Below are 23,445 nucleotides of genomic sequence, written 5' to 3'. Positions count from 1 at the left end.
TAACAAAAATATAATTACCGGTAGTACTTAAAGAACAAGTTACTTACCTTCGCTAACGATATATCTGTAAGAAACATTAGTTAGTGTTAGATTCCTTACCTTAGAAAATCCCCAGGCGTCAGACTGGATCCGGAAAGTTTTCGCTAGCAGTACCTCTGAGCGTCAGTAGGTGGCGTCGTGCGGCTCCGCGTCCGCCACTGGCTTTGTATGCGCTGAGATGACGTCACGGAGAATACTTAAGCGCCACACATGCGCGCCGACGTCAGTTCTGTACACGACTTTCCGCGCCAGGTATGCAGAGCCATGCAAGACACTGGTGCCTAAAACTATGGCCCTAAAAGGGGTATCCTTCACCCTAGAAATCAGTTCGTAGAACGGGGAGGATGGGTGGGGCGGTAAGGAATCTAACACTAATGTTTCTTACAGATATATCGTTACCGAAGGTAAGTAACTTGTTCATCTGAAAGAAACAGTGTTTGATTCCTTACCCTAGAATAGATACCCCAGCAATCCCAACCCCGGTGGTGGGTCTGCGAACTAAGATAACACCAGAAAATCCCGGAGAACAGAACGGCCAAAGAAGCTGTCTCTCCGGACTTGGCTGTCAAGGCAATAATGCTTGGTAAAGGTATGCAGCGAGGACCATGTAGCTGCCTGACAGATATCCTGTAAAGGGATTCCCCGTCCCACGGCGGAAGAGGCTGCCATCGCCCGAGTAGAATGGGTACTCAGCCCCACAGGAGGCTCCTTTTTAGCCAAGGAGTAACAGGCTTTAATGCACAGAACGACCCACCGAGAGATGGTTAGTTTATGCACAGCCCGACCTTTCTTGGCACCCACGTAGCCAACAAAGAGCTGATCATCCACTCGGAACTGTTGTTTGCGCTTCAGATAGAACGAGAGCGCACGTTTTGGGTCCAGACGGTGGAGCCTCACTTCCTCTTTCGAAGGATGCAGAGGCGGAAAGAAAGTGGGCAAAGTGATGGTCTGCCCGATGTGGAAGGGCGTGACAACCTTGAGCAGAAAAGAAGGACGGGTCCTTAACACCACCTTGTCCGGATGAACAGAAAGGAAAGGAGGTTTAGAAGAAAGAGCCTGGAGCTCACTCACTCGTCTGGCAGAGGTGATAGCAACCAGGAAAGCAGTCTTTAAGGTGAGAAGACATAAGGGGCAGTTGTGAAGCGGCTCAAAGGGAGCGCACATCAAATAAGTCAACACAAGATTCAAGTACCACTGAGGCATTATAAAGGGGACTGGAGGGAACGTGTGTGTAATGCCTTTCAAGAAAACACTATCAACAGGTGACTTGAAAAGAGAAGGCTGATCTGGAAGCCTTAAAAAGGCGGAAATGGCTGAGAGATAGCCTTTGATAGTGCCCAGAGCAGAGCCCTGCCGGGCCAGAGAAAGGAGGAACAGAAGAACTTCTGAAAGAGGGGCAGAAAGGGGATCCACAGCCTTCGCTGTGCACCATGCCACAAATTTATGCCACCTGCAGACGTATACCGTTTTAGTGGAGGGACGCCTGGCTGCCAAAATAACATCACAGACTTCGGCAGGAAGGTCAAAAGCTGTCAACTGTCGCCGCTCAATCTCCACGCATGGAGGTGGAGGCTGGACAGGTTCGGGTGAAGGACCGTCCCCTGCTGCTGCGACAGAAGATCCTCCCGAAGAGGCAGTCGGATCGGAGGACAGATCGCCAGACTGAATAGCTCGGGATACCATACTCTTCTTGCCCAAACCGGAGACACAAGAATGAATTGGGCCCGGTCGCGTCTGATCTTCTTCAGCACTCTGGGCAGAAGTGGTATAGGCGGAAAGGCGTACAACAGACCGCAACTCCACTCGCAACGAAAAGCGTCTCCGAGCGAGTGCCGCCTTGGAAATTCCAACACGCAGAATTGATGACATTGCACGTTCTCTTCGGTGGCGAATAGATCTAACAAAGGCTCTCCTCACTGCAGAAAGAGACCTTGCACCACGTCCGAGGTCAGAAGCCATTCGTGATCCAACATGTATCTGCGGCTGAGTTCATTCGCTCTGGCGTTCAGGGAACCGGCCAGGTGTTGAACCACCAGAGACATGCCCCGATGTTCCAGCCATGTCCAGAGGCGCAGAGCCTCCTGACATAGGGTCCACGACTCCACCCCGCCCTTTTTGTTGCAATACCACATGGCGGTGGTGTTGTCTGTGAATACCTGCACTACCTGTCCCCGGACAGAGGGAAGGAAGGCTTTCAGAGCAAGTCAGACAGCCCGCAGCTCCAGAAGGTTGATATGGAGCCGGGATTCCGCCGGAGACCAGAGGCCCCTGATCTCTGCCTCTCCCATGTAGCCACCCCATCCCAGGAGGGACGCATCCGTCACCACTGTGAGCTCCGGTTGGGGAAGGGAGAGGGATCTGCCATTGACCCAATCGCGATTAGTGAGCCACCACTGAAAGTGACGTGCAGTGCCCTTCGAGATCTGGAAGTGATCGGACAGGTTGCCCTGATGCTGTGTCCACTGAAACTTCAGGTCTCACTGCAGAGCCCGCATTTGCCATCTGGCATGTTGCACTAGCAGGATACAGGAGGCCATCAGGCCCAGGAGTCGGAGGGTCATCCAGACTGAAACCCGGGACAGAGGCTGAAAGATCAGAATCATAGCCTGAATATCCCGGATCCGCTGTTCGGGAAGATAGACCGAAACTGCGCCAAATCCAGAACCGCTCCGATGAATTGGAGCTCTGAGAGGGACTCAGGTGCGACTTCGGCACATTGATGGAAAACCCCAGCAAATGCAGGAGGTTGGCCGTAGTCTGGAGGTGAGAGACGACCGTTTGGGGCAAGCACACCTTCAACAACCAGTCGTCTAGATAGGGGAAGACTGAAACCCCCGATCTGCGCAGATGAGCTGCGACCACCGCCATCACTTTCGTGAACACCCGAGGGGCGCTGGTAAGGCCAAAGGGGAGCATGGTAAACTTAAAGTGCTCGTGGCCTACCATGAACCGCAGGTAACGCCGATGGGCCTGAAGGATGGGAATATGAAAAAAGACGTCCTGCAAGTCCAACGCTACCATTCAGTCCCCTGGATCGAGAGCAGACAAGACCTGAGCCAAAGTCAACATCTTGAACTTCTCTTTCCGGAGGAAGCGGTTAGCGTTTCGGAGGTCCAAGATGGGACGCAGACCCGCTTTCTCCTTCTTGGGGACCAGAAAGTAGTGGGAATAACAACCACTCCCTACTTCCGGCCCAGGAACGCACTCGATGGCCCCCTTGGCCAAGAGGGCCGTGACTTCCTGCTGGAGAAGTGTCAAGTGTTCCCCCGACATGCGGTGGTACTGAGGTGGCATGGCTGGAGGGGTGGACTGAAAGGGAAGGGAGTAACCCTTGCGGATGATCTGCAACTCCCACTTGTTCGATGTGATAGCGTGCCAGTGGGGGAGGTGATAGCGGTTCCTGCCACCCACTGGCGAGGGGTGCCCCCCAAAGTTCAGATTAGGAAGGTTTGGAGTTAGAAGCAGCGGGGGCGGAGGTGGATTAACCCCCACGCTGATTCCTAGACCCGCCCCTGCAAAAAGCGCGTCCGAGCTGAGGCTGGGTCTGCACAGGCTTGCTGAAGGAACGTGCCTGGGCGCCCCTTACGTGGCCACGAAAGGAACGAAAACCAGGAGTGGCTGGGATTTTCGTGGAAAGACCTAAGGACTTGGCCGTAGCCCTCGAGTCCTTAAAACGCTCCAGCGCAGTGTCAGCTTTATCGCTAAACAGGCGAGTGCCATCCAAGGGCATGTCCACGAGTGAGCTTTGGACATCTGGTGAGAACCCGGTAGATCTCAACCAGGCGTGGCGACGAAGCGCCACAGTCGTAGCAATTGCTCTACCTAGTGAGTCCGCGGTGTCCAAACCACACAGAATGGCTACTTAGCTGCATCTTTACCCTTGGCAACAGCTTGGGATAGCACAGTTTGGGTCTCTTCAGGACACTGAGGCAACACGCAACTGTATCCCACACCGCGTGGGAATAGCGGCCCAAGAGGCAGGCAGTGTTCACCGACCGCACCCTAAGCTGGCCTAAGAGAACAACCGCTTGCCGAAGTGCTCCAGCTTCTTAGAGTCCTTATCCAGCGGAGCTGTGGGAAAGGCACTCTGGGACGTCGAAGCTTGGATGACCAGGCTCTCGGGCGTAGGATGAGTGGTAAGAAACGCAGGGTCCCCCGGCGTCGGGCGATGACGCCGGGTGACGTTCTTATCCAGAGGTGCCCCTGTGTCTGGACGCGACCAACTGCCCAGTAAGACATTACTGAGGGCGTCGTTAAAGGGCAGCAGGAGCTCCGACGAAGTGGACGCCATCTGGAGCACTTCAGTGAGGAGATTAGTTTTTAGGGCCACCGTAGGGAGATCAAGATTGAGGACCTCAGCTGCCCCACAGAGCACCACCGTGTAAGAAGCGCACTCATCCATGGTAGGCGGAGGAGTGGGACCTTGTGGCGCCGGAGCCAGCGGCGCAGGATCCTGCGGTGCCGGGGCCGGAGCCGCCGGCGGCGCCGACAGGATCCTGACACGGGACCGCGGGTCCCAAGAGCGCGCCGGCAGGAGGCCGAGGCCTAAACAGGCGGTCCATGGTAGCACGAAATTCTTGTACCTGTGCGGGAGTCACCGACGGACCCGGGTAAGGTGGGTAGGCCGCGAGACTCCTGGGCTCCGAAGGAGCCGCAGGGGCAGAACCCCTGTCCCCCTCGTCTGCATCTGGGGACCGACGGGGAACGTCGGCGAGCGACCACACTTCTTCGACTTCTTTTTGTGTCGTTTCTTACCCGAATCCGAGGGTGAAGACTTGGGGCCCTAGGAGCGATGATGGTGGCCCCGAAAGCGTTCTCTGGAGCGGCCCCTGGACCGTGAATGGCGCAGTTACGAGTGCCAAACCTCAAACAGCTTCCGGTGCCGCTCCCTCAACAGTCCATACAGGACTGGGAGTCGTGGTTGCTCTCCAGGCAGTAGAGACAGACGTCGTGGGGGTCCGCCACTGACATATTGCAACAGCAGGCCCCACAAGACTTAAAACCAGGCATCCCTACGTGCACCAGAGTAGACTCAAGCTTACAGGAGACAAAAAGTCTCAAAAAAGATAGTCAAAAATTGACTAAGGTACGTGCTTTAACCGGATCTGCGATTACTGGCGCGGAGAAAGAAAGAACTGACTTTGGCGCGCATGGGTGGCGCCAAAGTAGTCTCCGTGACGTCATCTCGGCGCATAGGACGCCAGCGACGGACACGGAGCCGCACAACGCCACCTACTGACGCGTAGAGGTACTGCTAGCAAAAACTTTCCGGATCCAGTCTGGCTCCTGGGGATATTCTAAGGTAAGGAATCTAACACTAACGTGTTTCTTTCAGATTACATTTTCATAGAAGAACATCTGGGGTAGATGCGATGAGGGACAAATGGCTGGCAGAGGGGTGTGTATCCGGCGGCCTCTTCACTCTTTATTGCAACAATTAAACATTATTTATTTCAGACGCTTTGCCACAGTTACTTATGTGCGAGTGCAGGTCGTAACACTCAGTCCCGTATGTAATCAAAAACACAGCGAAAATCTGGGAAAAGGTGGTCCAGAGGGTTCTCTGTAGAGCCCCCTTTAGCAGGGAGCACCGGTTATGGGGTCTTGCTCCCTTTAGAAACAGACGCAGATAGGTCAATGGAACAATGGAGAGCGGGAGGGTGTCAGGTGACGGGTGATATATACCCCTAGAAACCTTCATTACTTTTGAGGACGCTAAGGATTCTTTTGGGATCGAACCGGCCCACTTCTGCTAAGCTGGAGAGCGTCGCGAGGGGGCTTGGGGTAGATTTCCCTGCTGCGTCGCGGCCCTCTGTGGTGCTAGATGGCCTGACTGGATGGGGGAGATGAATGCCACTACCCTCTTTTAAAAGACCCTCAGGTGAAACATGCTGCACCAACAATTCGCAGCGCATGGGGCCTGGGAAACAGATTTGAAAATGTCTAATTCAGATGCGGATTTGGGCAAGTGCAACAGCCCTGGTGCACCAGTGTACAGTAGGTACAGATTCAAACTACCTCACTTTCTGCACCGTACGAATGTATAAATTGTACATACCGGATCCCCCTAGAGGACCTAAGTGTGCATGTTGTGTGGGGAGGGAAGGTGACCATTTTTTACATTTGGCCTGGGAATGTGCAATGGTCCAGGATTATTGGGGACATGTTTTGCACTCAACGAGGAAGTCACTGGGATATCGATTTCTCTAATGCCACTGGCTTGCTTACTGGGCATTGTGGTTAGACCAAAGGGACTGAAAATCCCCTACAAACCAGTTCAGCTGGCCCTCCTCTTGGCGAAATGTCTTGTGGCCATTGGGTGGTTGGGCACTTGAGTTCCATTGCTGGATAACTGGTTGAGGGACCACTATATGAGAATGTCAATCAATGAAAACAGGGCGGCTGACTAGGTATTGTTATGGGCCTAACTGCTTTAAAAACTACAGGATGACGGTGACTCTGGCCCTGATGACAGCACTAATGCAGAGGGCTGATTCTATAGAAGGATGCTACTCTTGATATTTTCCTGATGACCGAGTGTGAAATTATTGTACTCCTTATAAGAATTTCAGCTTGTTGTCTAAGAGTGACCGCTGCGCCTCTCACCAGGCCGGGTCACCCCCTTGCTCCTCCTGCCGCCTCCTGCTCCTGCCTACCAGCCTTGCCGCAGAACCGCCCGCTCGCCAGTTTCCCGCCGCAGCTCGCCACAGGCCCCACCCACCACCGACCCATTGGCCGAGCCGCTCCCGCCGCCCAGCTGACCCGCCCTCTCGTCCCCCTTCTTATGACGCCCCCAGAGCGACCGCGCAGCGGACGCGCGCAGCGGGAGCGCCGACTGAGCGCCGAAGGTGCGCCAAAGGTAAGCCCGTCCGCGCCTGGCCTGCGCTCAGCGCCAGGACCCCTGGCCCCCGCAGACCCCAGCCCACCCGCCGGACGTACGACGCCGCCACCCTCAACGCACTCAACGCCGGCCGAATCCCAGGATGCTACTGAGCCACCCCGAGACGCACCCACGGACCCTTCTGCTGCAACGCCTGCAAGTTCACCTGCATCCGGACCAGCACTACTCCAGCACCAACCAAGACGAGCAACAGCAGCAGCCACCTGAAATGCATCCTGCTCAACACCCGCTCCGTCCACAGACACGCCATCGAGCTCTGGAACCTGCTCGACACAACCTCACCAGACGTCGCCTTCCTCACGGAAACCTGGATGAACGCCTCTTCAGCGCCCGACATCGCCATCGCCATCCCAGATGGCTACAAGATCATCCGAAGGGACCGCACCAACCAGACCGGAGGAGGCATCGCCATCATCCACAGGAACACCATCCGCATCACGACCAACACCAACGACACCCTCGCACCCGCCGAGCACCTGCACTTCCAGGTCCACATCAACCCCAAGACCACCCTCAGAGGCACCCTCATCTACAGACCCCCGGGACCACGCACACAATTCAGCGAAGACATCGCCGACTTCATCAGCCCGCACGCCCTCCTCTCCGCTGACTACATCCTCCTCGGGGACCTCAACTTCCACCTGGAGAACAACAACGACCGCAACACCACTAACCTGCTGGACAACCTCGCAAACCTGGGACTCAAGCAGCTGGTCACCACCCCCACCCACTACGCCGGACACACACTCGACCCCGTCTTCTCATCCAGCAAGGACATCGCCTTCAGCCACGCCACCGGACTCCACTGGACGGACCACAGCTGCGTCCACTTCAGCTTCAGAAGGACCACGATCCACCACCACCAGCAACAGGTTGCACGCAGAAGCTGGAACAAGATCACAGCCGACCAGCTCGCGACCTCCCTGAGCATGAACCCTCCCACCAGCGCAACGAACCCAAGCCAGGCGGCCACCAACCTCGCGAAGTGGATCAGCAACTGCGCAGACGACCTCGCCCCTCTGAAGACCCCGCCTAGCAGACCCGGTAGCAAGAAAGCCCCATGGTTCACCGACGAACTCAAGAGCTCCAAGAATAACTGCCGAGCCCTCGAGAGGACATGGCGCAGAGACCCAACACCGGACAACATGACCGCCCTCAAGCTCGCCACCCGAAAACACCACCAACTCATCCACGCCACCAAGAAAACCGCATTCAAGGAACGACTGGACAACAACGCACACAACAGCAAGGAACTCTTCAACATCATTAAAGAGCTCTCCAACCCCAACGCCGGAAACAACGACATCACCCCTTCGCAAGACCTCTGCAACTCCCTCGCCTCCTACTTCCACAACAAGATCGCGGACATACACAACAGCTTCAGCACTCAACCGACGCGCGCCACGACCGAACCACCGCCCCCCACCACCACCCTCCGCGCCTGGACCCCGATCAGCACCGAAGACACCGTCCGCACGATGAACTCCATCCACTCCGGATCTCCTACCGACCCCTGCCCTCACCACGTCTTCAACAAGGCCGACGCTGTCATCGCACCCCACCTGCGGGACATCATCAACACCTCCTTCGACACCGCTACCTTCCCGGAGAGCTGGAAGCACGCCGAACTCAGCGCTCTACTATAGAAGCCATCAGCCGACCCCACCGACCTCAAGAACTACCGCCCCATCTCGCTGCTCCCGTTTCCTGCAAAAGTCATGGAGAAGACCGTCAACAAGCAGCTGGCCGCCTTCCTCGAGACGAACGGTTCCCTCGACCTCTCGCAGTCTGGCTTCCGGGCCAACCACAGCACCGAGACCGCCCTGATCGCAGCCACCGATGACATCCGAGCACTGCTTGACAACGGAGAAACAGCAGCCCTCATCCTCCTACACCTCTCCGCGGCCTTCGACACTGTCTGCCACCGTACACTAGTGCAGCGACTCAGCAACGTCGGAATCCAGGAGAAGGCACTGGAGTGGATCATCTCCTTCCTTGCCGGAAGAACACAGAGAGTCCGCCTCCCCCTGTTCAGATCTGAAGCCACCGAAGTCATCTGCGGCGTTCCTCAGGTCTCCTCGCTCAGTCCAACCCTCTTCAACGTCTACATGAGCCCCCTCGCAGACATCGCACGCCAGCACAACCTCAACATCATCTCCTACGCCGACGACACCCAGCTGATTCTCTCCCTCACCAATGACCCCGCCACCGCCAGAGCCAACCTTCACGAAGGGATTAAAGAGGTAGCCGAATGGATGAAGAACAGCCGCCTGAAACTGAACTCGGACAAGACGGAAGTCCTCATCCTGGGATCCTCACCCTCCGCCTGGGACGACTCCTGGTGGCCCCCCGCCCTAGGCAGCGCACCCAAACCAACAGACCACGCACACAACCTGGGCTTCATCCTGGACTCCTCCCTCTCCATGACCAGACAAGTCAACGCCGTCTCCTCGTCGTGCTTCAACATCCTGCGCTTGCTACGTAAGATCTTCCGGTGGATCCCCACCGAGACCAGGAAGACGGTCACCTAGGCCCTCGTCACCAGCCGTCTGGACTACGGCAACTCCCTCTACACCGGAACCACCGCCAAACTCCAGAAGAGACTCCAGCGAATCCAGAACGCCTCAGCACGACTCATCCTGGACATCCCCCGTCGCAGCCACATCTCCGGACACCTGAGAGACCTGCACTGGCTCCCGGTCAACAAGAGAATCACCTTCCGACTCCTCACCCACGCACACAAAGCCCTACACAACCAAGGCCCAGGATACCTCAACAGCCGCCTCAACTTCTACGCTCCCAAACGCCAGCTTCGATCGACCGGCCACGCCCTCGCCGCCGTCCCCCGCATCCGAAGAGCCACCACAGGGGGACGGTCCTTCTCCTACCTCGCCGCCAAGACATGGAACTCCCTCCCGACCCACCTCCGCCTGACCCAGGACCACCTCGCCTTCAGGAAGCAACTCAAGACCTGGCTGTTCGAGCAGTAGCGGATCCCCCTCCCCCAGCGCCTTGAGACCCTCTTGGTGAGTAGTGCGCTATATAAATGCTTTGATTGATTGATTGATTGAGTTCACTCCATAAATTGTATTGATCATTATTTGTACCACCCTGAAGCTATCTCACGTGGTGAATGTAAAAAGATCACGTCTGTCACTGCCTTTAATATGTAATTGATGGGATAACAGGTTTGAAACTGCACTCTTGCATGGTATGTTACTTTATTTTACTGAAATTAATAAAATACAGTTTAACAAAAAATTGTATATTTTCATTGGTCCTGAACTGGAACCACCCCCGAAGGCTTTTCGTTTGTGAACAATTTATAACTAGAAATGCATTGAAGTCCTGGGTTGTTTACACACGATTGCTTCATTCATACTGCTAAAACACAACTAACACTAGAGAAAACAAGCCGCTGGGTCAGCAGTATTCCAAATTAGGATGATCATGCCACAATTCTACCTATACCTACGCCACTGATTACTACAAGCTGTATTGTAGAGCACTGCCTTTTCTTTTAAGAAAAAGTAAGCAAAAACCATAAAATGTTTCTCTAGTTGTTTTCCATTACTGTTCTACACATTCTCAGATGTCTAGAACTCCAAGACCACAATGATGCACTGGTCTCTGTTGTACGAATGCTTTCCAATATGAAATAAAGTGATCAATCAACTTTGAAAAACTGATCTTGTGATTAAAATTAAAAAAAATCTTAATAGAGCTTATCAATAGCTACTTTGATCATTTTTGGCAGAAAGGTCATGTCTCTGCAGCCATTAATTATTGGGCGAATGGGAGACAGAACCCGGTGCTACTGGGTGTTCTGAAAATAAGTGAGTGAAAGGTTAATTTTAGGAAACCTTAATTTAACCCAGGGCTTTCCTTCCTCTTTTGAATATGGAACACTGGGAAAAAACATGAAGATAATCGAGGTGTATGGATGTAAGGTACAACAGAAAGAGAGGCTGTAGGGACCCGGTCACTGATGCGAGGTCTAAATGCGTTTAGTAAAAGACACGAGAGTTCAATATCTTTTTCAGAAACTAATAGTTTTAGATTTCCCAGAATGGTTACTGCCATAGATTACTGATGATTATGGAAATATAAAGCTCGACAACGGCCCCCTTTGAAGAAAGGCACACCTCTATATACCTCATCCTGACAACCTGTAATAAACATACAAAGACTTCTGCAAATATGTTCAATGTCTGTGTTCGCATACTACTGTTTTAGGAAAAAGATCATTACCATAGATTCTTCGCCACCTGCCACAGTTGAAGAGCGTGGTCTCCTAGCTGGAGGTGTACCCGGCTGTCAAATGAATATTAATGTAAATAAAAACATAGATGAGGTGATAGGGGAAAAAGGCTATTTGATTTTAAAGTTTTGAGAGATCAGTTGAAGCCGCCTCGGTAGAAGAAAACACCGGTAAGTTCTGATTTTGTGAGAGTTAGTAGTAGTAGTAGTAGTATAAGAGATATGTTTCACTAAGGTCAAATTAAAGTAGAATTAAGCAATTGTGCACCAGATTTTAAAAGGGAAAGCAAACAGAAGAAAATGATTGTAAGGGGTCTGACCTGTCTGAAAATTACTCTTGCTCACTTTGGCTGAGAGCATAAAAATCTCACTTTCATTGGAGAAACCCAATATTTATGTCTGGTGTATTATCAGTGAGGTATGTAGAGTTTAATGAAAGGATTGCTTTTTACTACTTTTAAACAATGATCATTAAAGACACTTAGTATAAAATTATTATTTATTTTTTCAGTGTGCTCTTTCAGATAAATATTGCATCATACATTCAGGTATATATTTTTGACATACATATACCTCTTTAGCCTCAAGATAACGATATGAATCTTTCCAACGAGTAAGTTAATGAAGATACTTATCCATTGATTTGCATATCATCACATAAGTCATAAGAACTACTCAACTGGAGATATATTTCTCTTCATTAAGCTTTACATAATAAATGTAATGGTGTGTGAGAAAGCAAAAAGGAGATGCTCTTTGAATTACATGTATATATAAAACATATATAACAAATTAAGAATTTCTTTAACATTGTCCATTAAAAGACAATGTGACATATGCTGAATAAGGTCAAGAAGGGGACAAAAAAATGTGCTTGGTCAAAAAAGGAGTATGTCAGTAGATTTAGAAGATCTCACAAAGACGAGTTAAAAAGATATAAAGATGCAAGAAGAGCCACACAGTTAAAAGTTTGACAAGTTGGAACTAGCAGTCATCATGCAAATCCCATAATAGCTAGACCTAAGCAGAGGTTGTTTTTTGACCAGATAACCATGACCATATGTCTTTTAGAAGAAGGATGAATGTGCATAAAGCATAGATTATGGCTTTTATAAATTGATGCTTCTGGGAATATTGGCTATGAACCACCAGGGCCTTAAGGCTACGATCACTCTCAGTGCTTGGAGTCAGATTGCTTATGTGATGGCTGAAACCCTAAAAGGATAATAATTTTTGAAGTGTGACCGCAATGGAGCACAACTGAAAAGCTCAACCGCATATGCATTGCTGACTAGAACAAACCAGAAGCTGTCATATTAATACAGGGGGAGAGGATCGACTGAATGATAAAGTACTGTGATTTGGCCAATGCTGTTCGAGTTTGAGCTCAACCAATTGTGATGAAGACATTATGAGCATTCATTCTGTATGGGGCCAGTACGTCAGTTTGAGGCATAAGATAATTAGGAATTTTTACGACCTGTTAGGCAAACCAAAAGAAGGGAGAATATGGCATTGAGTGTTCTGAAACAGAAAAAATGCTATTCTCTGAAATCTTTAGTAACTGAGAATACGACAAAGATGTAACACTGCATTTTTACTGCACTATGACTGCAACTCCCACTTTTGCCAAAGAACAATTTATGAATGAGCCCATAAACTATCGAACCCTTACAGAACAATCCAGGAGGAAAATAGCACAATCACTTTAAATAGTGAGTAGATACCACCTCGTATCTTCAGAGACATCAGGAAAAAATGATTACCGTTGGTCCTTCACCACCTGTGACAGTTGAAGAACGTGTTCGCTGAGCGGGTGGTGTACTTGGCTGTTAAGTGAAGATGAATGTAACAATTACACATTGATGGCAGTTAAAAAAACATTTTTGATTTTGGACTTCCGGTAATCAGATCCAGAACCACCACCACCATTAATTTCATTCTGAACAAACAGTACAAGGAAAAGAAAGGCGTTGCATCAAAATAAGAGAAAGGTAGAAATCAAACTGCACTTTACAAAACTAATCGTTGTTATACTTTTACACCCACTTAAAATGCGTGTATTTCCTTCCAGCATGGAAGTTCATCACACCATATCAAATGGCAGAAGCAATGAGATTAGTAGCTAACTTTCTCTGCAAACTATATTGCTGCCAGGACATCAAGCCTCAATAGTATTGAAAAGCATTTCATCACTCAGCAGGCCATCTCATTTGCACCAAATGAATAACTCGAATAGTTTGCGACAACAGAATGATGAGTCTACATATGACTCATCAAGACTGTGATTGGCTGAATATAATGGAGCTTGGTATAGTTTTTCTGAACAAATTAAGGCAGTTGTCAGATGTCCAAGAAAAGAAGGATTTACCAGATGTACTACATCCAGGTTTATATAACAAACTCCACGCTTCAAAAGACAAATACAGTTTATGAAGATGTGCTGAGGAATGACTGAGTAGCGCTCCGACGGGAAGGTGTGTGTGCACAGTAAAGAAATGACTCAAGTCACCAAACTATCCGATTAAGAAAAATGCAATATGATTACTCTTATCTATCATCATACCAAAAGAAACTTAATTCAATTCCTCGGTTTGATCTGCATCACCAATGACAAGAAATCAAAAGACACTTATTGTATGTTACAGCTGCAAAAAGGATGAAATATCTGTTCTGCGAATATAGTGTCGCATTTTGCAGATGTTAATAAAAAACGACTTTCCTGTTATTTAATATCCAGTATGTTATGTTTTCGCCTTCTAATTGCACCATCTGTACATTAGCACTAGTACTGGATACATTCTGGAGATCTCTGAACCGATATTTTTCTGTTATGTTAGGCTCTAGTTAAATCTCCCAATTATTTATTCTTCAGAAAGAAATTCACAGTCATTTAATAATACAATTTTGTATGTTTTAGAGCTATGTTCCTTTAACAGTTTTTCCTGAATCCAAAGCACTTGCTCGAAGAACTTTACGTGTTGTGTCAAGATTAACTTTTTCAACTGCCTATTCCTTGAGACAATTTCTTAGAGTGAGATAAGTCCAAAGTTCCTCATTGAGGAAATTGTGTCTGGTGTTCGATTCTTACACTTTATTGAAGATTGCCAATACAGAGATTTCCTTTGCAAATTAATAGCTGGGTTGTCCCGTGTGGTTTATAAAATTGCACTCCCTTTGAATTCTTAATGTGTATTTAGCAAAGGTCAGAGTCAATTTGCAAAATTGGGGATCTCAAATATTTCATGCATAAGAAAAGTTAAAAAGGTATATATTATGTGGTGTGCTTTCCAATGCTGACCCGTTGGGAGTTTTGCCCAAACTTAATTTAAATATCTGCTGAAAAAAATTCAAGTCATAAATGTATATTCCTTATAACAAGGAAGGCCAACCCTTTTTATAAAGGGAATCTTTAGTTTACGAAGAGGCATTAAAAATGATGGTTCGTGTTCAGAGAAAATGTCAAAAGATTTTCTGCTACAATGAGTTTTAACCTGTTGCACATTTGTTCTAAAACAAAAAAGAAACCTTGGTAAAACATTACTTTTCATTTCACCTGTTTTACACAAAATGTGATAAGGAAAGGAAATGACATGTCAAACTGCAAGAAAGGCTAGTTCCTTCACATATAATACAATGTTAACAAACTATGTTAATTAAAGCATTGTTGAGCAATTGCTACACAAGATATCTGCAAAATACTGGTGGACTAGATAAGGGAAGTGATGAGGGGCAGAGGTGTTCTTCAGCTCATGGTCTGACAAAAGAATCAATCAATCAACAATCTTTATAAATGTGAATGCCCCACTGTGTCATGCAGACAGAATACCTAACTAACATTATGGTATGGCGGACCATGAGAGAAAGTAAAGCAAAAACACTTAGTTCACCCTTTTCAAACTACCAAAGAGTTACATTTCAACCATGTAATACATACAGAAAGCAGAAACGTATTACATCAGAGGAATTTAGAACCTCAGAATGTGTTTAGGACATCTTGGTATTAAATATTTGCCGTGAAACCTAAAGTGAAAATGTATATGAATAAAATGTCCACGAATGAAGAGCAGACAAACAGTTTAGACTTAATGTGATGTCGCACACCTCTAGGAGCAAATGGCGTCAGAAACAGTGAGCTCACAAAAGAGTAGTTTGGCCAACAAAAAACAAACAAAAAAAAAACCCATGCATTAACCAATTTGCTTTTAGAGAGAATGTAGTCTACATATCAAGGCAAACATTTTCAAATGTTTTCCAATCGGTGTCAGCAGTCGAGAATTTAGTCATGAAGCTAAGCAGAAATTAAAGAGGTCTCCAGAACAACAGAGATACAAAATATAAAAATGCAAACAGCTGCATGGTCGTGGGACTGTTATACCCCAATAAATGATAGACTAGATTATTTTCAAGCAACAGTCTGGCATGTAGAGAATGAACCTTGACTTCTTTCTCTAAAAGGATTTTCCCAGACATCGGTATAAAAAAACATGAGATGATTACTACTTCATAGATTCTCCTCAGATGTAAATTTCAAGCCCTACTGTGGCTATGAGATAATCTGAGCTGAAAAGAGTTATGACAAAGAGGTACTGAAGAAACTGTGAATAAGACACAGGTTATGCTCTGTGCAGGCATTCAACTGCCTACACACCAGCTACAGCTCACAACCAAGTTGTTGTTCTTTCTCACACCATGAGCTGAACTTCAAATTACTGAACCCCAAATATCTATTACACATCTAATATAACCTGTAAAATATTAAACTGTTATTAAGCCCATGTGGGCACTAGAAATACTGACCACTATATCAAACGATTTCATGTAGCAAATTAAATGAAGTGAGAGACTGTACATAGAATAATACCAAACGGAGTAAGTAAGGACAGCGGTTCAAATATATACAAACGTCCTGGGACCTGGAAAACAATATTGTACTTAAAGAGATCTGTTGTGCTTTGAGTATTCCAAAAAGAGTGCTATAAAGAAGCGAGTCAGATAATACTTAAACCTGTCCCACAAATCTATGCAACAAGACTACTGACAAGACATTCAACTAAGCCAATAAAAGCTAGGTGAAAGGCTACTTGATGAATTATACAAAGTTCTGCCGAAAATAAAGATAGAAACCTGATGAAGGTTAGACATAACAAGAAATAAAGAGTTTGTTAAAAAATATATGTCATAATGAACTGTAAAAATGCACCTGAGGGGGCCTGTGCAAGAAGTGATTGCCCTAATACCGCTAACAAAATGTAGTGTTTATATGAAGGCAATATATCCATGCATGTTCATTATCCTCTAAACTCAAAGGCAGTTTTTAATAATGTATTTTAACAATGGTAAATTCCTAGTAAATAATTGTGTTAGGATGACTGTATATCAAACGAAATAACTTTGTATCATTAACATAAAATCTCTGACAATCATAAATAGACATGTCTAAAATAAATAGATATATAATGTAGAAGCAGTTAAACAGAACCCACAGATATAATAAATATATGTTATATGTTTCACACTTAATTGTATCTTACTTTAAAAAGCCAGAAAAGCACAATACTGGACTTCTTCAAAAGCATTTTAAAGTGGACATCTCCAAAGAATAAAGAGCTACTAAACCTTAAAAATAAATTAAACTTTTAATTTCCATCATAGTCAACTGTCATTAACTACATTGCACCAGGTCATATGAAGCCATGTATCTGCTTTTTTTTTTAACCTAACTGGGAATATAACTTCTGACCCTGGTCATCGTTAATGACCTTTGTCACACTGCCCAGTTGTTCAAATCAAATGCTTTTTAGTAACAACAAAAAATACATCTTAAAACAAATTCTTCAATATCTTCCTAATCTTTAAGGATATTAACAAAGAAGTGAACTAAAACAAAACCCACGTTTGCACTTTTTTAAAAACCTACTCCTAACAAATGTTACTATTTTATTAATATAAGGCATATAAATACCTACAATTTAGCAAAATGATTGTCAGTGTTTTGCTACATTCTGCAATCTAGAGGAGGAAGCCTCATTTAAAATATAAAGTGTGCCTAACAAAGTCATCTTTTTCAAGACCAGAAATACTGGCGATTCTTTTTCAGTCTACAGCATATGAACTCAATATGCCATAATTACAACAGAGTTGTGTTGCTTAAAAGTTTTATAAAATTGTGTGCCCCATTCTGAAACCCAAAGCACAAGATCTGGCTACCATCCTGTGCATCATAGGGAAGGGAAATTGCAGTGAAAGGAAGAGGGACAGTACCAACAAGTGAGTGGGTCTTAATGCTAAGGAAAGCTGAGTATAGAAACTTGATTTGATATTCATATCCTGGAAAGTATGTAACAGGAGCCTGTTGCCCCTGTGAAACAAGGAGGCAAAAATCTTTGTAATGCATGCAGAGCATTTGGCGGGTCAGATGGAATAGCCTGTCCTTTGGAAATGGTACCAAACTACATCATGCTTTTATCGGGGCACTACAAACTGACCATAAAAATCAAGTTGGACATCGAAATCAAATTCTATCCCATTAGACATGGTGTCAAAGGCAGCAAAATGCACTGACTATATCTTTGGAATGCTATGGATAATTTTCTGTGAGAACGTCCTATCTTTATTCCTACTAGAAGCCATGAAGGCTTTTGAGATCCATTCTTTTAACTCCTAGACCACATACGTTAAGAAGGGTCAGAGTTACGCCAAATGCATTAAAGCTTGAACGAACTCCATGATGACAACAAATATTTGTATTAGATTTCTGAGTCAAGTTACTATGCCGGCTCCAAACTACACGAGCGTCACTTTCAGACTTCGTCGCAGTAAGAGGTGGCTAGAAGACTCGGGTGGAAAATACTTCATTTTTTATTGAAATGGCCGTACAGCTCGCTGTCCAAGTCACTAAATCTACAACAAGATTGAACAAATCTTTTCTTAGGCAATAAGAGTGGAGCTAAATAGAACATAAGTAAGAAAACCATTAAATCAGATGGTGAAAGTAGACCATGTTTCGTGCAAGAGATGTAGGTAGAGGATGTAACAGCATTGTTTTAAAATCTATAGATCTCAACGCCAACAATTGAGACAAAACAAAAAGCTAAATGATGACAAAAGGATACTTTTTTTGGAGGTGTCGTGATAGTTGATATTTTTTCAATTGGAGGTTTAGAATAATGGCTTTCACTGTATTAATAACTCAGCGAAGCACCGAAGAGTTACCTGATTCTTCAGACACCCAAATTTAAAACAAAAGGAAGCATTCGATTTTATGATCATAAAAAGGACTCAAATCACCTGTTGTTAATACAAACCAACACCACCTAGGCCCACTGGACCTATTCCTGTTGAAATGGATTCAGTTTTAAACACTAAACTTAAGTAGTTTCACATTTTCATTTTGTTTGGAAAGCCCCGAATTATGGATAATCATATCTACAAGATGGAGTTTACCATAATACTGACTGATTGAAATACCAATTAAACGAACATTTTGTGTTAAAAGTTGTTGCAGAATTAACCTTTATACACTGTGCTGTCAGACGTGGTAATGGGATTTCACCAAGTAGACCTGTCATATATCATGCCAGAAAAATCTACACAAAAGTAAGGTTTAAGGCGATAAGCAGAAGTTGCCATTTAAAAATGATGAATCCATTTCCACAGGAAGGAAGCTGCAAAGAACATACAGGATACAGTACTTTACAGCATGACATACAGAAAGGGCAGCAGGGTCTTACCAAAGCCAAATGAGATTGGTCTCCAACTCCATCAGTTACACTGCAGGACCGTAGCCGAGAAGAAGGTTCCCTCTGCTTGAATAAAATGAGAGAACAGAAAATCTTAAGTCACAATATGACATAATTCGTATAATGATAAGCATCCTAAGTGGAATCCAATGAACATCAAGCTTGGTATACAGTACTGTGTTCTGATAGGGACTGCTACAGGAAACAAAACCAAAAAATATGCTTTGGCTACTATATATAAAATAAACCACATGGGTGCGAGAAACTTTAGAGTTGGAATATGTACCTCAGTCTAAGCAACAAAGGTAGCCACAATTCTGTAGGTACCCCTTGGCTCACCTTTGGTAGCTAGGTCAGAGCAGCATTGCGTAAGGTTTTTAGTGGATCAGCACATACAAACAACATTACAGTTTTATAACATTTAGCAGAAAATATTGCAGCCTAATACAACTGAATGTTATGAGAAAAAGTAAAATAACTTTGGGAATATATACAGAAACATTTTAAACTGAAGCCAAATAGAAATGGGAAAAGAGTGAAGCTCTTTCAAGGTACCTTCAAAGAGTTGGCTGGTATCTAAATTCCACTGTGAAAGACTTTTGAGCACTTACTGTAAGATTAAAACTGTACTTATAATCAAATATAGATAGAAAAGAGGTTTAGCAGGATCAACCAGGAGACACTATTTGTGGATACCTTTAACAGGTGCCCTCCGTAAAGTGTGAACATCTGGTTAAAAATTCTCCAGGCAGTACAACTTAAGTATGACCTACTAGAGTATGAGGCTGAGTATAAAAAGCATTTCTGCGTTCTTTGAAAGATTCACATTAGCACTTAAAAGTATTGTGGAGTTTGCAGGTCTTCAGCTGGTGGACACAGAATTAAGTACCCTTTAATATTGCACTGATAATCTTGGCACATGTCTACTAAATCCACCGACTGGCTCCAGTAAATCAAAGTAATTTCAGTGGCCACAGTTTTCAACACTTCCATCAGTTTGAATTTTGAAAAACCTTCCAATTGAGATATTGATGTTTTCAGTTCTGATGTATGAAAAAGTAACACTTTCAAAGACTCCGAGGCCTAGGAAGTTAGGAAACTCTTCCAATGTGAAGAAAGCAAGTATCAGAAAGTCCTCATGCAGTAGGCATGGTGTCTTCTGTGGTCTGAAGCAGGTTCTGAAGTGACTGTGGATCAAGCATTTGTTTCTAAAAGGGGAGCCTACACCTACCTTCGGACATAACCCACTCAAACGTTTATCTCAAGGCATTCATTGTTCTTTTTAAGCCTAGCAATATCAGCTCTTTTCCACAGTCCTTTGTGAAATGATAACTAACAATAACTTTGGATCTTCGAATAAATGAGTGATCAGGCCTAGTCTTTCTCATATTTTCAAATCCTGGCCATTTTCTTCACTAGTATTTGTTAGTGGTTCCTAGCCAAGGGGTCCACAGAGCCTCCTCAGGATGTCTGTGACTACTAAGAAAATTAAATAATATTAACAAGTTAACAAAGTGTATATAAAGAAGCAAAATGTACAATTGACCATTTTAAACATTTTTTTAAATGTGCAAGAATGTGAAGTTGTAGGCTAAAAATCAAGATAATATCTTCAGATTGATTTGTGAGAGCAGTGCAAGTGCATGAAACAGAATATATTATTTACAAAGAGTGGCTTTAATTGAATTTAGAAACACTCCAACCTTCCTATTAAATGTTATTTAAAGCATTTGTATTTATTAATTTAACAAATCAAATAATTTGTGTATTTGTTGTGGGGGTACACAGAAGACAATACTCAGAAGTCAAAAGGTTAAGAACCACTGGTACATGTGATCCCTTTGAAGTTTGGGCAACAGATGAATTTTGCTCTGAGATGAAACTGGATCTTCCATCCAGAAATATGAATTAGGTTAGAACAGCTTCTCATCAGTGTGGCTTAATGAATGTGCAACTAATTATACCACTGCAGTTCAATTAGGCACACTGTAACCCATATCCCTATGTAGTTTCAAATCAGATTACAAATTTGAATTTGCACCAGACAGGCTAGAGTTAAATTTCAATACCGAGATAAGATTTTTTGGTTTTTCAAGTCAATGTTTATGCAGCAACAGCTGTCATTTTCACCAGAGAAGCATGTCGCAGGGCGTGTACCGGCTCCAAAGATCATCGATTTCGCCACAGGGCCGTCGGTCGTGCACGCATCGCATCCACATTGTCGCAACGCATCAAAGACGCCATTTTGTCACATCGCACCGGATCGTCGCATTGCATCGAGGCGCCATCTTGTCGCATCGCACCGGATCACAGTAAGAAACCGACGCATCACCTCCTCTCTGGTAAGGAACCGACGCATCACCTCCCCTGCGCCGCAGTAAGGAACCGAAGCATCACCTCCCCCGAAGCAAGGAACCAACGCATCACCTTCCCAGCGACCCTTTTGTTTGTTTTGTATGACACATCCAAGGTACTTTGAGTGTAAAGTGTCGCATTTACCATCTACATTGAACGAAGCAATTTCTGCCAATTGAAAGTCATTTTTATTACAGGATTGCGGAGTTTTGTCGTTTGGTCTTGTGTTAAGTCTAGTAAAGATTACTTACTTTTCTAAACTGGTGTGGTGTGCATTTGTAGTGTTTTTACTGTATTACTGTATGTGTTCACAAGTGCTTTACACACTGCCTCTGAGATAAGCCTGTCTACTCGTGCCAAGCTACCAAGGGGGTGAGCAGGGGTTATTCAGAAGTGTATCCCTCTTTCCCTGACTAGAAGCAAGGGTCCCTATTTGGACAAAGGTGTATACCATTGCCAACTAGAGACCCCCATTTCTAACAGACGCTTACTGAATTTAAGACTTGGGCAAAACTATATAAATATATGCATAAGGTTTGTGATTATGAAATGGAAAGGCTATTAAAATTTGACAGTAAAACCTGGATACCAAAATGTGAATACTCATGAATATCTCCATTCTTTCTGCGAAGAAACAAAACACTTAATCAATAACTCACAAGGTTATCCATTTCTATTAAGATAAATAAATGATAAGCACTTAACTATAGGGTTGATGAACATTAAAGAGTAAAATGGCCAGCTGGCCACTCAGATACAATCTTTGCTCATTTTATTTAGAATAGAATATAAATCTTAATACTGAGTGAACTTTTTATGAATGGACTGATTCAAATTAAGACAAAGCTGGATTCATTAGAAGTTAGGTCGCTTCTCCCTTGCACCCTTGAAAAGAGAGGAGTTGATATACCCAGAGGCAACATAAGCAGACACTAGACAATACTTTAGACATTTTTGGAAATTACATTTTGGGGAGATTCACAAAGTATATCATGTTTGATTACTCTTATGTTTGCAGCAAATACCAAAAGCATTTAGGATTCATAAAGAATCCATGGAGGACCTCAGAAAACTTGGGCCAGTCGTTTGCAGTACTCTAATAAGCAAAATCCATCGCGGTAGAATTTCCATAAATTAATTAAATTATCACATGAGCATTTCCAGATCTCTTTTTTTTTTTTTTACTCCAAAGGGAAAATATTTCCCCCTTAGAAAAATATCTTCCACTGTACCACTGTGAAATATGGTTGTATTCCCTTGCTAATCCCACAATGGAAACATGCTAACTTCTTCCAGTGACAGGGGCAAATTTTACACATGTTTCTACGGTGGGAAAGTAGTGCAAACGTAATATAAACACCCATGAGCCTATCAATATGTGGATATCCATTTACACCTATAGGATTCATCAACCAGTAACTCTACATTTCTGCCCTTTACCCTGCGGTTTTAAATGAAAATATTCCACCATACCACTAGATTGTCAGTTCCAGCATGAAGTTCCACCAATCCTGATCTGTGAATTCGAGTTTCTGTGATAATATTTTTGCTCATCTTAAATTAAGACTACTCAAAAAACATTTTTTATAAATGGGCTTACACCCCTTAGATCTATCTCCAGGGCGCCCAAGAGTATTACTCTTCAGAGAGTTCCCCCCACTATCCTCTGACTTTAAGAAAGAAACTGGCTAATATGCTTTTTATTTTATTTATTTAGTACGAACTTCCACATATAAAAGTGGACAATATATTGATTGTTTACATACGGTCTGTTTTATGCCTATGTATCTTTTTGTGTGAAATTATGATTTAGGCTCTTTAGCACCTATATGCCAACTAAAGAATTCAAGCAAGGTTCACAAACAGCAAACACTGATACTGTTTACCACAGAAAATACGAAATGGAGAACAGGTTACCAGTTTGGAGCAACACTGAAGCATAGCTGAATTTAGCAGTGATGTACAATGGAAAGAAGCAGCAAGAATGATATTTAATAAATGTATTTCTTTAATGCAATGGAAAATGCTTACACAAAAGAGAGATGACCAATGTTATGTTATTGGAGCCTTTAATAGCTCAGTAATCACCCGTGAGGGTATCCAGCCACTCTGTAGCAGGTGTGTGAGCCCAGCTCTGGGGGCTTACTT

General features: G+C 44.9%; 1 protein-coding gene across 25 annotated transcripts in view; it reads right to left on the bottom strand.

Moving 5' to 3' along the window:
- NEDD4L (NEDD4 like E3 ubiquitin protein ligase) overlaps nucleotides 1-23,445 on the bottom strand; it is a 1,669,848-nt gene that overhangs the window by 447,693 nt on the left and 1,198,710 nt on the right. For 9 of the 25 annotated variants that reach the window (XM_085630265.1, XM_085630279.1, XM_085630292.1 and 6 more), the window contains 3 exons: nucleotides 18,934-19,008; nucleotides 12,967-13,029; nucleotides 11,192-11,254 (listed from right to left, as the gene is read on the bottom strand). In XM_085630265.1, the coding sequence (XP_085486391.1) occupies nucleotides 11,192-11,254; nucleotides 12,967-13,029; nucleotides 18,934-19,008 (201 nt within the window). The remainder of the gene's footprint in view (nucleotides 1-11,191; nucleotides 11,255-12,966; nucleotides 13,030-18,933; nucleotides 19,009-23,445) is intronic. The other 16 variants (XM_085630340.1, XM_085630308.1, XM_085630349.1 and 13 more) reach the window with 4 other exon arrangements.

Source organism: Triturus cristatus, chromosome 2_1, assembly GCF_964204655.1.
Source record: "Triturus cristatus chromosome 2_1, aTriCri1.1, whole genome shotgun sequence".
Lineage (NCBI taxonomy): Eukaryota > Metazoa > Chordata > Amphibia > Caudata > Salamandridae > Triturus > Triturus cristatus.
The sequence above is the reverse complement of the archived record's forward strand: the minus strand, read 5'-3'. Positions and strand labels throughout refer to the sequence as shown.